The sequence below is a fragment of the Pristis pectinata genome, chromosome 44 (genome assembly GCF_009764475.1).
Source record: "Pristis pectinata isolate sPriPec2 chromosome 44, sPriPec2.1.pri, whole genome shotgun sequence".
In the NCBI taxonomy this organism is placed as follows: domain Eukaryota; kingdom Metazoa; phylum Chordata; class Chondrichthyes; order Rhinopristiformes; family Pristidae; genus Pristis; species Pristis pectinata.
Window position 1 is genome coordinate 1,953,031 of NC_067447.1, and position 15,082 is coordinate 1,968,112.

At 47.3% G+C, this 15,082-nt stretch overlaps 1 protein-coding gene across 1 annotated transcript in view; it reads right to left on the reverse strand.

Annotated features, from left to right (window-relative positions):
- LOC127566659 (uncharacterized) overlaps nucleotides 1-15,082 on the reverse strand; it is a 41,241-nt gene that overhangs the window by 20,726 nt on the left and 5,433 nt on the right. The window contains exons 3-13 of the mRNA XM_052009173.1: nucleotides 12,170-12,336; nucleotides 10,528-10,699; nucleotides 10,360-10,425; nucleotides 6,920-8,657; nucleotides 5,958-6,044; nucleotides 5,632-5,802; nucleotides 5,306-5,476; nucleotides 4,982-5,152; nucleotides 4,652-4,822; nucleotides 4,325-4,492; nucleotides 3,904-3,988 (exon numbers count right to left, since the gene is read on the reverse strand). Of these exons, the coding sequence (XP_051865133.1) occupies nucleotides 3,904-3,988; nucleotides 4,325-4,492; nucleotides 4,652-4,822; nucleotides 4,982-5,152; nucleotides 5,306-5,476; nucleotides 5,632-5,802; nucleotides 5,958-6,044; nucleotides 6,920-8,657; nucleotides 10,360-10,425; nucleotides 10,528-10,699; nucleotides 12,170-12,336 (3,167 nt within the window). The remainder of the gene's footprint in view (nucleotides 1-3,903; nucleotides 3,989-4,324; nucleotides 4,493-4,651; nucleotides 4,823-4,981; nucleotides 5,153-5,305; nucleotides 5,477-5,631; nucleotides 5,803-5,957; nucleotides 6,045-6,919; nucleotides 8,658-10,359; nucleotides 10,426-10,527; nucleotides 10,700-12,169; nucleotides 12,337-15,082) is intronic.

Below are 15,082 nucleotides of genomic sequence, written 5' to 3' on the forward strand. Positions count from 1 at the left end.
GTCCATCATGTCTGTAACCTACTGTGCGTTTGCTTCAAAAAACAAACGAAGCCTCACGGCCTTCGTTTGTTGGGTATTCATGCCACGATCATAAACTTGAACTTGATTGGTGTCCAAGATTGCTGTCTCAACAGTCTGCCATCTCCCAGTTACAACTGTTAATGAGATCAGTCTGCCTAACTTCCTTTTGGATGGCCAGAAGCTGAATGAAGGAGTTTCTTCCCAATGATCAGAGGTCACTTGCAGAGTGAAGAACTGCCAGTGATTTATTGACTCTCCCTTTGCAATTGTAAATTAAACATCAGGAAAGGGAAGACGGCAGAAGGCATATCATGTAAATGCCAAGCGCCCACATTCGTCTGTTCACCACAGGACACATTGAAACCCCTTCCAGCCCCTTGCTGCAGACTAATTGGGGGAGTCCTGGTATATTAGTTGCCAAAGTCATAGTGATACAGCTCGTCCATGTCGAGCAAGGTACTAACCCAGCTAGTCCTTTGTGCCCATGTTTGGTCCATATCCCTCAAAACCCCTCCTATCCATGTGCTTGCCCAAATATCTTTCAAATGTTGCTGTTGTACCTGCCTCAACCGCTTTCTTTGGCAGTTCGTTCGGCATATCCACGATTATCTCTGTACTAAAAACTCCTCCCCTTGGTCTCTTTTACACATTTGCTCTCTCTCCTTAAAGCTAAGCCGTCCTAAGTTCTCTTTCCCTTGGAACAGGCTGTCGGGCACAGTAATACTGGCACTCAACGACACCGGGGAAGCGCACGTTGCACATGAAGGGTAAATATTGCTTGGGGACAGAATCCCAGAGGGAAGCATTGGAAGCTTCTTGGTGCTTACCCCACACGAAAATCTGCAGTGAGTGGCCTGCCCTTTCAAAGCATTTGCATATTGTGTTAAAGCCAATACGAGAAAGGATCTGTGTTTTGTTTCAATGTGAGTAGTCTTTTGAATGTGCGGGTTGTTGTTCTGTGTGAGTCACAGCTCGGCCGTTGTGTTTACTCAGCCGTCCGTCAACAGGAACGGATTTCAACACCCGCATTCCTCAGGATAGGGAGCGGCCTTTCTGCTGAAATCAAATCAAACCGGACTTACAGTTGACTGTCAAAACAACTGTGAATAAAGTTGATTTCTATTTATTCTGAACACTAAAGGGTAATGCAGTGACGGTCATGATTTCTTTCCTGATTCAGCAGGTGTTTACAAACAAACGTAGGCACAAAACATGTGTTAAAGCTTATGGAAAACTACTTTATTAGAGTTGTATAAACCATAAAATTCAGAAAGAAAGAATACATTGAAATACAGAAGGAAGCAAAATAGTACTTATCAACCAATCAATGAACCGATCAAGAAAATGCCGGAGGGAACCTCAGGTGTCGGACAGCCTTTTCTGCAGCCTTTTCTCTGTCGCACAGCGCTGGTGTGGCGACACACTTCAGGCAAGATTGCAATTTACAGAACCAAGTTGTCCCGTTTCTACCCTTCAAAACCGAGCAAAGTTCCTACGCCAGTATTTGTCCATGCAGCTGTAGTACCAGTCTGTACCCCCATTTTGTGACCTGTGACCCAGAAACATGTATTAAATACAGAGAGATCATGTTTGCAGAAAGTAACGTTCGTCGTCATTATCTGCTGTCGGGTTCTGTATCAGTATTGTTGTACGTTCCCAGACGTTATCGCTGTCGAAGCTGACACCATTTTGTCTCACAACCACCATTTTGTGTTAAACACATTTGCACTTCCTAAGGAGGAATCAGATATGACTTTTGTAATATTCAACTCTTTCCTTACACCCACTTAAGACAGAGATGAGATGCTTTGTTCGCCCTCTGCGGCTGGGAGGTATAGATAGTTGATATTTATTTATTAATCACACATACATTGAAACACATAGTGAAATTCATATTTTGCGTCGAGTGTTCTGGGGGCAGCCCACAAGTGTCACCACTCTTCTGGCGCCCATGTAACATGCCCAAGCTTCTAATATGTATATCTTTGGAATGTGGGAGGAAACTGGAGTACCCGGAGCAAACCCACGTAGACACGGGGAGAACATACAAACACTGTAAAATATATGCCCCTCTTTATCAAAAGGCAGTGGAAGCAGGGTCAGTGAATACGTTCACGGCAGGGGTGTTGAGCTTCCTGACAATCAAGGGGGTTATGGTCACTGCAGGTGAGAGAGAATGTGGAATTAAGGTCACATTGAGATTAGCCATGGTTGTACAATGGGGATCGGTGATAATTTTTTAATTTTTTTTAGATGTTATTTACAGTGTGGTAACAGGCCCTTCCGGCCCAACGAGTCCACGCCGCCCATTTTAAACCCAAATTAACCTACCCGTCCGTCTATTTTTAGACTGTGGGAGGAAACCGGAGCACCCGGAGGAAACCCACGCAGACACGAGAGAACTCCGATCGCTGGCGCTGTAATAACGTCGCGCTAACCGCTACGCTACCGTGCCGCCCTCTGCTATATCTTTCAAGTTGATATCTTCCAAGTATTGCTTGCACGATAAATTAAATCAGTACCCCCAAACCTTGAAGCATTTACTAATGTAACAATTAGCTCCATTGAACCTATCTGAACCTGCCACGATCACGTCCATCTCTTCCAAACCACCGCACAGCCTTCTTTCGTTCAAAGTGAAAGCCCATTTTCTCCGGTCTCAGGCTGTGGTAGTAACCACTACCACACCACCTCCCCCCCCAATCCCGCAATTGTTATGGTTTAATTTTAGATAAATAATCTTAAGTAATAACTAATTGTTGAAATCTTACGAATCTGTCCCAGATAAGCACAGGGATTTTCCCATCCTTTCTGACGGTGAGAGAGCAGAATTGGACAGAGTGTTGCACAGCTTCAACGTGATCTCCCTGCCTTTCTACAGGGAGATCACGTTGAACCTGTACAACAGTGTGCCTCTGTTGATGAAGCTCAACACCCCAGGTGATTTCCGAGTCCAGGAGTAGAGCACTGTCCTCCTGAGCTGAAGGTACGGATGTGAGTCACTTCTGGTGATCCAGCTTGAACCAATGATACTTGGTGACTCCATGCACTGGCACCGGGGTACACAAACCCTTGGAATGGGACGTGGTTCGATTTATTTGTTGCGAAATTTGACCTCAATACATTTTTCTTCATAAATTTGCAACACATACCTTCATGTGAAATAATTCTGTATAAATTATTGAACTCTTGAAATATTTAAACGCCCTCTGACCAACAGGGATATTCAAAGACTCCTGTATCGCAGCTGACAACTTGTTAAATGGCCATCAGGTTTTATTTTTGCCACAGATCTCGCCCCGGTCCCTCCACAAACTCCTGGTCAAGCCCCACAGCAAAGATCCAAAATATTTACTTCAACTTCCGTCCGAGGAAAGGCTGGAGGTGCGTGCGTGGGCAGTCACTGAAGGCGGGGGCGGGTGGTGGGGTTATTTCTGCACACGTTGGGGAGCCTATGGCACTCTGCTACGCCGTGGAGGGTCACCGTGGCAGAGGGTGGGGGGTGGGAGAGATAGAGGGTGACCAAGTGTGAGACCGGACCCGGAGGACAGGCTGTGGCATATCTCCACATTTAGCTGCAAGGGAGCGGCGTTTTCCCGGTGAACCAATAAATATTTCCGGACATCACGGCCGTCGTTGTAAAAAAGACAGGAGAAAGTTATAATATTCAGACAACATAAGCTGCAGACAGTAAATAGTGCAATGCTGAGAACACAATTAATGGACACTGGGGCACTGAATGACCCGTTAATAATCAGTCCCGTTCATCCCCGTCATTGCACATCAGAGGAACCGCTGATTACAAAATTGCACCTGATAGCAGTTCCCGAGATGACTGAAGTTCCAGGCTGCAGATCCAGATGGAGAAATTTGATAAATTACCATTGTAACGACGGGCTGCTGAATGGATGCAGGAATCTCCGTCAACAACAGCGCCGTGCGGAAGGGCGGCTTGATCACGCGACATCTGGGTATAGACGTCGCAAGGTCGCCAGGTTGAGCTGGGAACTGAAGCGCGGCCATTCAGGGTCCGCAGGCAGGTGACGTTTCCCGATCATGTGTCCACCTGCAGTCCGGGTCTGGGCTCCTGCAGAGACCGCAATTCCTTCCTCCCGGTCCAACCGAACTCATTTCCCAACAGCCTGAAACAGGGTGAAGAATAAAGAGGAAAACAAACAGGTTACACAACAATGTCCGTAACTGGCCAATGGGGTAAATATTTCAACACTGACAGACAAATATCTCCAACAACCCGTGGGTTCACTGATATTTTACCACATTAACCATGAACACAAACACTCACCCGATCCACTCCAGACTCGGGTGAGTCAGAATGAGCCGACGGAGAGCGGGGACAGATCGGTCTGTCAGCGAGTTGTAACCCAGCTCCAGCTCCATCAGTGAGCGGTTTGTGCTGAGAGCGGAGACGAGATCCTCGACACCAGAGTCTGTGAGACCGACACGCCCTAGCCTGGAGATGAGAGAGAGAGAGAGGTGGTGAGGGACACAGACAGACAGGAGACGGTGAAAATCCCCAGAGTTTATCAGTAACACAATTACTGACCACGTTAATGTTTAATATCAGACACCGAGATACTGTAAACACAATCTCTCACAGTTTGCGTCTTACCACAATCCCTGTATTTTACACTCCTGGTCGCTTAGAGTCCCAGACGCCAGTTTCACTCCTGAATCTCCCAGTTCATTGCAAGAAAGGTCCAGCTCCGTCAGTGATCGGTTTGTTCTGAGAGCGGAGACGAGATCCTCGGCACAAGAACAGGTGAGACCGACACCACCTAACCTGGAGGTGAGAGAGAGAGTGAGCGTGAGGGACACAGAGAGACAGGAGACGGAGCAAATCCCTAACGTTTATAAGGAATACAATTACTGATCACATCAATGTTCAGTGTCAGGCACACACAGTGACTGGAAACACTATCTCTCACAGTCTGGGACTTACTTCAGTCTCTGTATTTTGTATTTGGTGATGTTAAGAGCCTCAGACAGTAGTTTCACTCCCGAATCTCTCAATTCTAAACAATTGAGATCCAAATTTTTAAATGAGTCCTTTGTGCTGAGAGTGGAGACGAGATCTTCCTTCCAATCACGCGAAAGACTGGCTCCATCCAGCCTGGAGATGAGAGAGTGAGGGTGAGGGACACAGAGAGACAGGAGATTATGCAAATCCCCAGGATTTATCAGTAACACAATTACTGATCACATGAATGTTGAGTGTCAGACACCCAGTGACTGTAAACACAATCTCTCACAGTCTGGCACTTACTCCAGTCTCTGTATTTTACACTCCTGGTCCTTCAGAGCCGCACACACAAGTTTCACTCCCGAAATTCCCAGTTTATTACCACACAGATTTACTTCCATCAGCGATCTGTTTGCAGTGAGAATGGAGACGAGTTCCTCGGCACCAGAATCTGTGAGACCGACTTTCTCGAGCCTAGAGATGAGAGAGAGAAGGTGTGTGAAGGACACAGAGACAGGAAACGGTGGAAAATCCCAATGGTGTACAGTAACACAATTACTGTTCACATTAATGTTCAGGGTCAGACACCCAGTGATTGTAAACACAATCTCTCATAGTATGCTACTTACCACAGTCTCTGTATTTTACACGCCGGGTCCCCCAGAGCCGCAGACACCAGTTTCACTCCTGAATTTCCCAGTTTATTACCACTCAGGTTAATTTCCATCAGCGATCCGTTTGCACGTAGAGTGGAGACGAGATCCTCGGCACCAGAACCTGTGAGACCGACAGACTTCAGCCTGGAGATGAGAGAGAGTGAGAGTGAAGGACACAGAGAGACAGGAAACGGTGCAAACCCCCAGTGTTTATCAGGAACAGAATTACTTACCACATTAATGTTCAGTGTCAGACACCCAGTGACTGTAAACACAATATCTCACAGTCTGCTACTTACTCCAGACTCTGTATTTTACACTCCGGGTCCCTCAGAGCCGCAGACACCAGTTTCACTCCCGAATCTCCTAGTTTATTACTCCCAAGTCTAAAAACAAACAGACAAACTGAGGAACAAAGTGATTCAAACCGTGGCTCTGACAGAATTACACTCACTCGGATATTTCAGAGAAATTTAAACTCTTCAGGAAATGACTGACCGGAGTTCCCGTCACCGTCACTGACCCTCACTGCCCAGATCCATGGTATTCACAGAAAATTGGTAATTTAGTGTGTGGGTGTGACCCCTCTAAACTCTCTACATTCTTTCTCATTCCAGGACGATGGGAAGATATGTGCCTGGCATGAGAAGGCCGGGACTAATAGACTACAGGGTGGGGAAGTGAGCAGAGTCTCACAGAAGAGGGGGTATGGTGGAGTGAGGAGAGAACCAAAAAGGGGGAGGTGTGTGGTGGGAGTGAAATATTCCACAATGGTCGGTGAAGAGAGATACCACAGGAGAAGTGGGGGGGGGGGTGAGGAAAGACCCACCGAGAGAGGAGGAGATTCCCAGAGAGACGTTTCTCTCCGGTGACACTCATCCGTCCATCCACGGGAAGACGGTAGGAAGCGCCGAACACCGATTGCTGAAGTCAGTGTCGGTCTGAGTGTCAGTAACTGTTAGTGGGAACATGGTTAATGGACGTGTCACAGGGTGTGAGAAACACAGCCATTCATGTGATTTACTGCAATTAAACCAGCAGCGTTATTCACTGATCTGATGAAGTCTCCAACATTCCTTCACAATAAACCACTGATCCCTCCCATCCTTGGAAAGTTACCGACCGATCCTCTGGTTATTTGTCACAGTTCTTCATAATCTGCCTTTTTACAGTTTGATCCAAACTCTTCCTTTTCCTTTACATTGAAACAACAAAATAGAATTGTTACTTAGTTCAGAGCTGCAGATAAGTCAACAGTTACCTCAGCTCCTGACACTTGTGCAGCCCGGGTCCCAGCCGCTGGAGCCCTTCACTCTCAATGCCGCAGTTCCACAGATCGAGGAGTTTTATTGTATCACAGAGCCGGATGACATGAGACAGGACGGCGCAGTCAATGGGATTCAGGCGAAAGTCACTGAGTGAAAGTGTTTCCACAGCTCCCAGTGCAGCCTGAGCCAGTCCACGGTTCTGAGACTCAAACAGGTAGTGCAGTGTGTTCAGGAGGCTCCTTTTACCGGCTTCACTCCCTGTGTTTCCAATCTGCCGTTTAACCTCCGCCTTCATCCAGTCAATAACTCGGTAGGTAGTTTCATTGTGAAATGGGCCCAGTAATTCCTCCAGCCCCCGAGCTGACTCTGGGGATGAAAGACCAGCAACAAAACGGAGAAACACCTCAAATCGCCCATCTTCTTCTCTGTGGGCTTCAGTGAGGCGTTCCATGATATCCCCTGGAACTGGAGTCAGGAACTCTCCGAGTGCGGCTAAAAACTCTTGGATGATGAGGTGAGGAAATGTGTACACTGTGCTTCGGCCAGAATCTTCGCTGTCCAAAAGTTCCATCAGGAACCCGGACAGGAACTGGGAAGGTTGCAGATTGTATTTGATCAAATCTCCATCGGTAAACACAATCATCCTCTCGGACACTCCTGTGAAGGCCATCTGACCAACCCTCAGTAACACATCACGGGTACTTTCGATCTTACAGCTGTGGTTTTTCAGGATGTTGTAAATATAGTAGGAATATAGTTGGGTGATGGTCTTGGGAACTCGCTGCGTGTCCCTGTGTCTTTGTGTGAAAAAAGGACCCAGTGCTAGACCGAGGATCCAGCAGTAGGAGGGGTTGTAGCTCATGGTGTAGAGGATCTCGTTCTCCTCCACGTGTTTGAAAACAGCTGCTGCCACCGTCTGATCTTCAAAACACCTGCTGAAATATTCCTTCCGTTCCTCACCGACAAATCCCAGGATTTCAGCCCAGACACTAATCTCCGCCTTTTTTAATAAATTTAACGCAGTGGGGCGGGTGGTCACCAGCACTGAACACCCCGGGAGCAGCTTGTGCTGGATTAAACTGTACACGATGTCAGACACCTTACACCGGAAATCAGGGTCTGTGCACATGTGCTGAGGTTCTGTGTCTCTCCGACAGTCACCAAAATCGATTTTGTACTTGAATTCATCTAAACCATCGAATATAAACAGCAACTTCTCTGCGTTCTTCCACAGCTTTTCCAGAACATTCCTCAGGTAAGGATAAAAAAATACTATTAGATTCCACAGGTTAATTGTGCAATTAATCGTGTTTAAATCTCGGAACTTAAAGCTGAAGACAAATTGAAATTGTTGGTATATTTTCCCCGTGGCCCAGTCATAAACAATCTTTTGCACCATGGTTGTTTTCCCGATCCCCGGGACTCCGGCCACTGCTGCCGAGATACCAGATTTGGATTTACTCCAGGTAAGTCTGCCCTGGAACAACTGAGCAGTCCGGAGTTTCTGCATCTTTCCACGGAGATGTTCCTTTCTCCACTTCTCGTGGTCCCGGCCTCTTGCCAGCAATTCGTGTTCCACAAGTGTCCGATCTCGAACAGTGGAAATGACCGTGATCTCAGCGTATCGATCAACCAGCTGGAAAACCTTCACCTTCTCCCTCAACAGGATGGTGTTCACTCTCAGTGTTTCAGTCTGTTGCCGCAGAGTCCTCTTGTGTTTCTGTTGAACATCTTGCAGGGGAACAGACAGTGGTCAAAATTTCAGATATTTCAACTCAGAAATCAGTATTTAAGATGACAAGAATAAGTTCAATGCTGTTGAATTAATTCAATTCACTGATGTATGTTGGTGGAGAAAGTAAACTCGTTTAACGGAACCATGTCTCGCCAGAGAGCCATGGACTGGTAAACCATCAGACCCTGACATCCTAATATTTACTGTGTTGTGAACGTTTCCCTGGTATTTTACTGATCCCTGCCTGTCCTGTACTGGACACCCTCCCAATACTACCACAGCTATGGATGTTCCTGTGGAACTCACTTTGAAATCCCGAGTTTGAGGTGGTGTATTGAGATGCAGAAAAGGGTAGTGGACATTCTGTCAAAGGAACTGATCTGGGTGTTACCGCTCTTCTACTGTTGTTGTTTCAAAAGAAACAGTGTCCAGCAGCATCTGTGGGGATGGGGGAGGAATTATCGACATCTCAGCAATTCACTGTCAGGCAGGCAGGGTTGCGAACGCAAACTCTTGCTGGTTACTGCTTTATCCCATGACTTGGTCCAGAGGAGTGTCCCAGTCACCTGTCAATCTACTTTAAACCCTCCCGTGAAGTCCTCGCAGATTTCCCTGCAGGGGTATTTCTCCTTTGCAGTTCAAATGCAACCTCTCCCTCTTGTGTATTCGCCCCTTCTCCAGCAGAGGTCCAAATGGTACAAGAAGCTGGAACACCACCTCTCCACACCCACCCACCCCCGCATTAGGTGCCAAGCCACTCGTTCAACTGGCCGATCTTTCTGATTCTGACCTCGCTGTCAGGCGGCACCGGGAGTAATCCGGAGATCACCATCCTCGGTGCCTAGCTTCTTAACTAGTTATAACTACCTCTGCTCATTCTGCAGGACCTCATTCATTGTTCTTCCAACGTCGCTTGGATCAACCGGCTGTTCGCCCTCCCGCTAGAGAATGTTCTGCAGACGCTCAGAGATATCATTGACCCTGGCACCCGGGAGGTAACACACCGCCCTGACGACTCTTCTGCAGCCACTGGATCTCGTTCTTGTCGACTTCACAAGCGAGCCTCCTGTCACTATCGCCCTGCCTGACTGCACCCTTTCCCTCTGAGCTTCAGAGCAGGTCACAGTGACAGAGACATGACAGCTGCTGCTCCTCACTGTAAGTCCATCCCCAGAACATTATCCAAAGAGGTGCACCTGTTAGTGAGGGAAATGGCCACAGCAGAATCCTGCACTGCCTTCTACTACTGCTGATCACACATAGATCTGAAACCCGCATCTTACGTGTGACCAACTCACTAAAAGTAACATCTGTGGTGCTCTCAGCATCCGGATGATCCTGACTACATCTAACACCAGTTCCAGTTCCTTGAAACGTTTCTCAAGAGCTGCAGCTGGGGACACTTCGCACAGATGTAGTCATCAGAGAGACCGTGAATGTTCCTTGACTTCCCATATCGTGTAGGAGGCGCATTGCACTGCAACCCTGCCGAGACTGAGTCAAGTACTAAGGGTGAACAGCAGAACAGAAGATGTCTCATGATCTTATGGATTGGTGGTTCATTCCAAGAACAGCACATCCCATTCCCAAGCCAATGTCCTTTTTAATCCCTGATCCTCACCACCTCTGAATAAATGGCTTCTGCCGTGCATCGATTCTGAAAAGAAAATGATGATAAGATTGCATTTCCTCTCTCACCTTTCAGTTCCTTGGGTAGTTCAGTTAAACCTCGGGCGATGTTAATATATTCTTTTGGACCGGGACCTGTTCAAATCAACAAGGTTTCATGAAACTAGATCTGACCAATATTGTTAAGTTTAGAGTGTTTCAGAATGATTTTGAGTTCAATGTGTTGTTTTACAGTACCGAACTCCTGGATTTCTTTCAGTATTTTGTCCAACTTTGGTAACTCCTGCCTCATTTCCACAAAGCACTCCCACATCACCCTCCGGGTCTGGGAGCCTTTCTCCATCACCAGATTGAGGAAGAGCTTGGAACCATCTGTCCGGCGTCCCTTCTCCACGAGCTGAGAGACTTTCTGCAATGAAAAATAATGAATAGGGTGAGGAGTGGGTTGGGCAACACAAGGAAATATCAGCTAATTGAGAGTAGGCTAGTTTGGCTTTCTGCGCACTGTCACCGGGCTACATCTTTACCCACCTGTTATTCTCAGGATTCAGTCATTAGCTGAGAAAACTGACTGCAAAGTGACAGATTATATTTTTGTTGTCGCAGAGTGAGGAATCACTGATGTTCTACAACGGATTTAATGTGATAAGTTTCCTCTGTCCTACAAACGACCAAGTCGCTGTCTGTCCTATCCACCTTAATCTTCTGGATCGGCCGGACCATGTCTGACCTTGGCAAACGCCTTACTCAAATCTATGCAGGAAAACTCCACTGTTCTGCATTCATCAATCGCCTCTGTCACCTCCTCGAAATACTCAATCAAGTTAGTGAGACACGACTTGTCCCTCACAAAACCATACTGACTGTTCTTAATTTGGCCATAGTTTTCCAAATTCTCATATATCCTATCGCTAAAATCCTCTCCAAGATCTTTCAGAAAACTGACATGACCGGTCTGTAGTTAACAGGATGATCCTTCTTGAATAACCGAACAGAATTACTGCTCAAAGCCCTCCGCGACCTGCCCTATGGGTACAGAGGACACGAAGATCTTGGTCAAGTTCCCAGAATTCTCGTATCTTACTTCTCTCATAACCTGGGCTATGTTGCATTGGGCTCTGGGGAGTTATCTATGTTAATCTGTTTGAAGAGACCCAAAACTACTTGGTTCTTTATCTCAAAATGCTCCAGCATATTAGGATGCTCCACACCGATCTCACTGTCCCCCACGTCCTTCTCCTTGTTAAATACAGACATCAAATACACATTCAGAACCTCTCCAACATCCTCCGTCTCCAGGTACATTTCCCCCCCCTCCCCTTTATCCTTGAGTGTCCTATCTTCTTACACTTGGGATTCTTTTCATTCCCATTTGCCAAGGATTTTCATGCCCCCTGCTGGTTCTCCTAATTCCCTTCTTGAACTCCTTTCCAGCTTCTTTATAATCCTCTGCGGCTCCGTTGGATTTTAGCTTCCTAAATCCAACATCCGTCTCCTTTTCCTTCTTCATTAAATTGACCGCCTCTCTCGACATTCAAGTTTCCATTCCCTTGTTATCCTTCTCCGTCCATCTTACTGGAACATCCCTGTCCTGTACTCAAGCAGTTGGACTTTAAACGGTCTCCACATGTCAGCAGTGGACTTTCCAAAAACAGCTGTTCCCTATTAATTTGTACATGGCTGAGAAAGTAGCTGAAGCAGGTATAATAACAACATTGAAATATATACTGTTTGTTGCTACTACATTGGATCGGAAAGGTTTGGAGGGATCTGGGTCAAACACGGCCAAATGGGACTTTCTTAGGTGGACACCTCTGTCAGCATAGACGAGTTGGGCCGAAGGACCTATATCCGTGCTATGACATTCTGTGACACTTACCTCATGTTCACATCCACTGAAATGCCCCTCGTTCCTCAACAATTGACTGAGTCCTTCAACCCGTTCTTCAATCGCCTCTGTCAGTCTATTCCGGTAGAATTTTCCGAGCTGGAACAGTTGGTAATCGTCCCACTGTGTCAGGAGCTCAGAGAGTGTAGACTTTGGACCTGTGAATAGAAAGGGAGAAACCGATCATCACCGCAAGGAGTGCCGTGGGCTGGGGCCCCAAACACAAACAACGCCCTGGATCTTGAACACAACCCTCACCACCAGTGAAATGTGTCTGCACCACAGAGCTAGTGAGTTGTACAGCATAGAAACAGACCATTCAGCCCACCGGGTCCACGCTGACCATCATGGATATCGATGTCAATCACACTTGCCAGCATTAAATCCAATTCATCCTTTCCTTCCTCATTGTCGAGATATCTGCAGTATGCTGTCACTGTCACCGCCTTCGGCACCTCCTCTGGAAGCTCATTCCAGATACCAATAGCACGGTGTGTGAAACATTTACCCCTCAGATCTCCTCTAAAAAACCTCGCTCTCATCTTCAACCGATTTCATCTGTTCTTAGAAACGCCACAATGGGATACGGACACCGACCATCTGCAGCTCTCACTATGTTGAGCACTTCTCTGACTTCACTCCTAAGCCTCCTCTGCGCCAGAGAAATCAGGCACACCCAATCCAATCTCTCCTTCCTTGTCACTCAACCTCCAATCCATTTTACCATCCAGAGAAAGCAACGCTGCTGCTCATCTGGACACTTCAAACAGCACCAACCAACCAGTAAGCACTCCATCAAGTCCATGTTTAACATGTGGATGGGAAGACCTCACTACCTGACGTCAGACCCCGACGTTGGACAGATTGACGTTGTTCATTACTGGATTTCAGACCCACCCAACAGCATTGTGGGAGTTTCTTCACCAAAAGGTCCACATTCACCAGCACCCCGTCAAGGGTAGTGCGGTATGGACCATGAATTCCGACCTCAGCAGTGACTCACTCATCCAGAAGACTCTGAACGACGTCTTCAACGCACCCTAAAAGCTCCAACACAGATGAGGTACTGCATTCCCCAAACCAACCCACTGCCTCTTCACACTCCCCCACCCCTACACAAATCAGGTACTACATTCCACACACCGACCCACTGCCCTTACACTCTACCCCACCCCTAAACAGATCAGCTACTACATTACCTACACCCACCCACCGCCTCCTTCACTCTCCCCAATACCTTAAGCACATCAGCCACTACATTCCCCACAACCACACACTGCCTATTATAGTCTCCTCAACCCTCCACAGATCAGGTATCACATTCCCCACAACCACCCACTGCCCCCTTCACTCTCCCCAAACCCTGCCCAGAACACGTATTACATTCCCCACACCCACACACGCCCTTTCACTTCCCCTACCCCGACACGGATTAGGTTCTACATTCCCCACACCCACCCCCTGTCCCTTCACTCTCTCCCAACACTACACCGATCAGGTATTAGATTCCCCACACCTACACACTGCCTCCTTCAGTACTGCCCATCTCTAAACAGATCAGGTATACTTTCGCCACTTACACACACACACACACACACACACACACACACACACACACACACACACACACACACACACACACACTGCCCATTCACAGTCCCCCACCCATTCACAGATCAGGTACTACATTTCCCACACCTACCCACTGCTCCGTCTCTCTCCCTCACCACTACACAGATCAGGTACAACATTCCCCACACCCACAGGCTGCCCTTTCACTCTTCCCCGCTCTTACACAGATCAGGTACTACATTTCCCACACCCACCAGACACCCCTTCACTCTCCCACACACCTATACAAATCAAGTACTACATTCACCACACCCACCAACTTCCCCGCTTGAAAAATATCTGCATCCAAATGACCTTCCCCGCTCAAAAATCGGGAACTACAGGTCTCAGGTGAGTAATTCAGAACTGTGCAAATCTCAGATGCATAATAGGTGAATGCAACGTGAGCCAAGACACTGGGTGAGCAAATTCTGGAGGGAACAACGTTGGTGAGTATTAAATGGGTCACCTGCAGGGCGATCACATCTATGGCAGGTGACCAAACACCCCCACTCACAGACAACACAGCAGACCAGACACCGTCCTACCGATTAAACCTTCTATGATGGGTGAACGCAGTGACGAATGGGAGACCGTTCTTGCAATGCTGCAGATGATTCAGGCAACTCTGACTGGGATGATACCTCACAAGCAAGAACAACGCCGCACCGATCATTTGCTTATCCCTGCTGCCCTGTTGGTAAAATTGGACAACATGTCCTGTCCTCCAGTGTTCTGGCACCTCAGCTGTGGCAATTAAAGACGCAAAAACATTCACTGAACCCCATCAATGTCCTCCCTTGTTCCTTCAGCATCCTGGGCTAAAGCTTCTCGGTCCATGGGGATTTACCCACACTAATTTGCTCCAATATTTCTTACAATACCTCTCTCCTGCTACAGATATGCTCAGGAATATACCCATATCCCTCCCCTAACCTCTGAACATTCTTCTCCCTGGTGAATACCGATCAGAAGTATTCATTCAGGATCGCCCATTTCCCCTGGCTCCACGCATCGATTACCCCTTTGGTCCATGAAGGGATCATACTTTTCTTAGCTGCATGCCTGCTTCCAATATACTTGTTTTAGGTTTTACGATTCTCTTTAATCCGGATTCCCCAATCCAATTCATGACCTCTTCCACCCTCCAAATTACCGCGTTCTCTCCGTTTTCTCCAATGAACCTCGAAGTACGTGGTCAACGATTTCTTGTCGCTTTGGTCGCTGAGAGGACTGACTCTTTCAGCTGCTCCAATATATTTTAATAAGGTTTTACAATTCTCCTTCAACCTA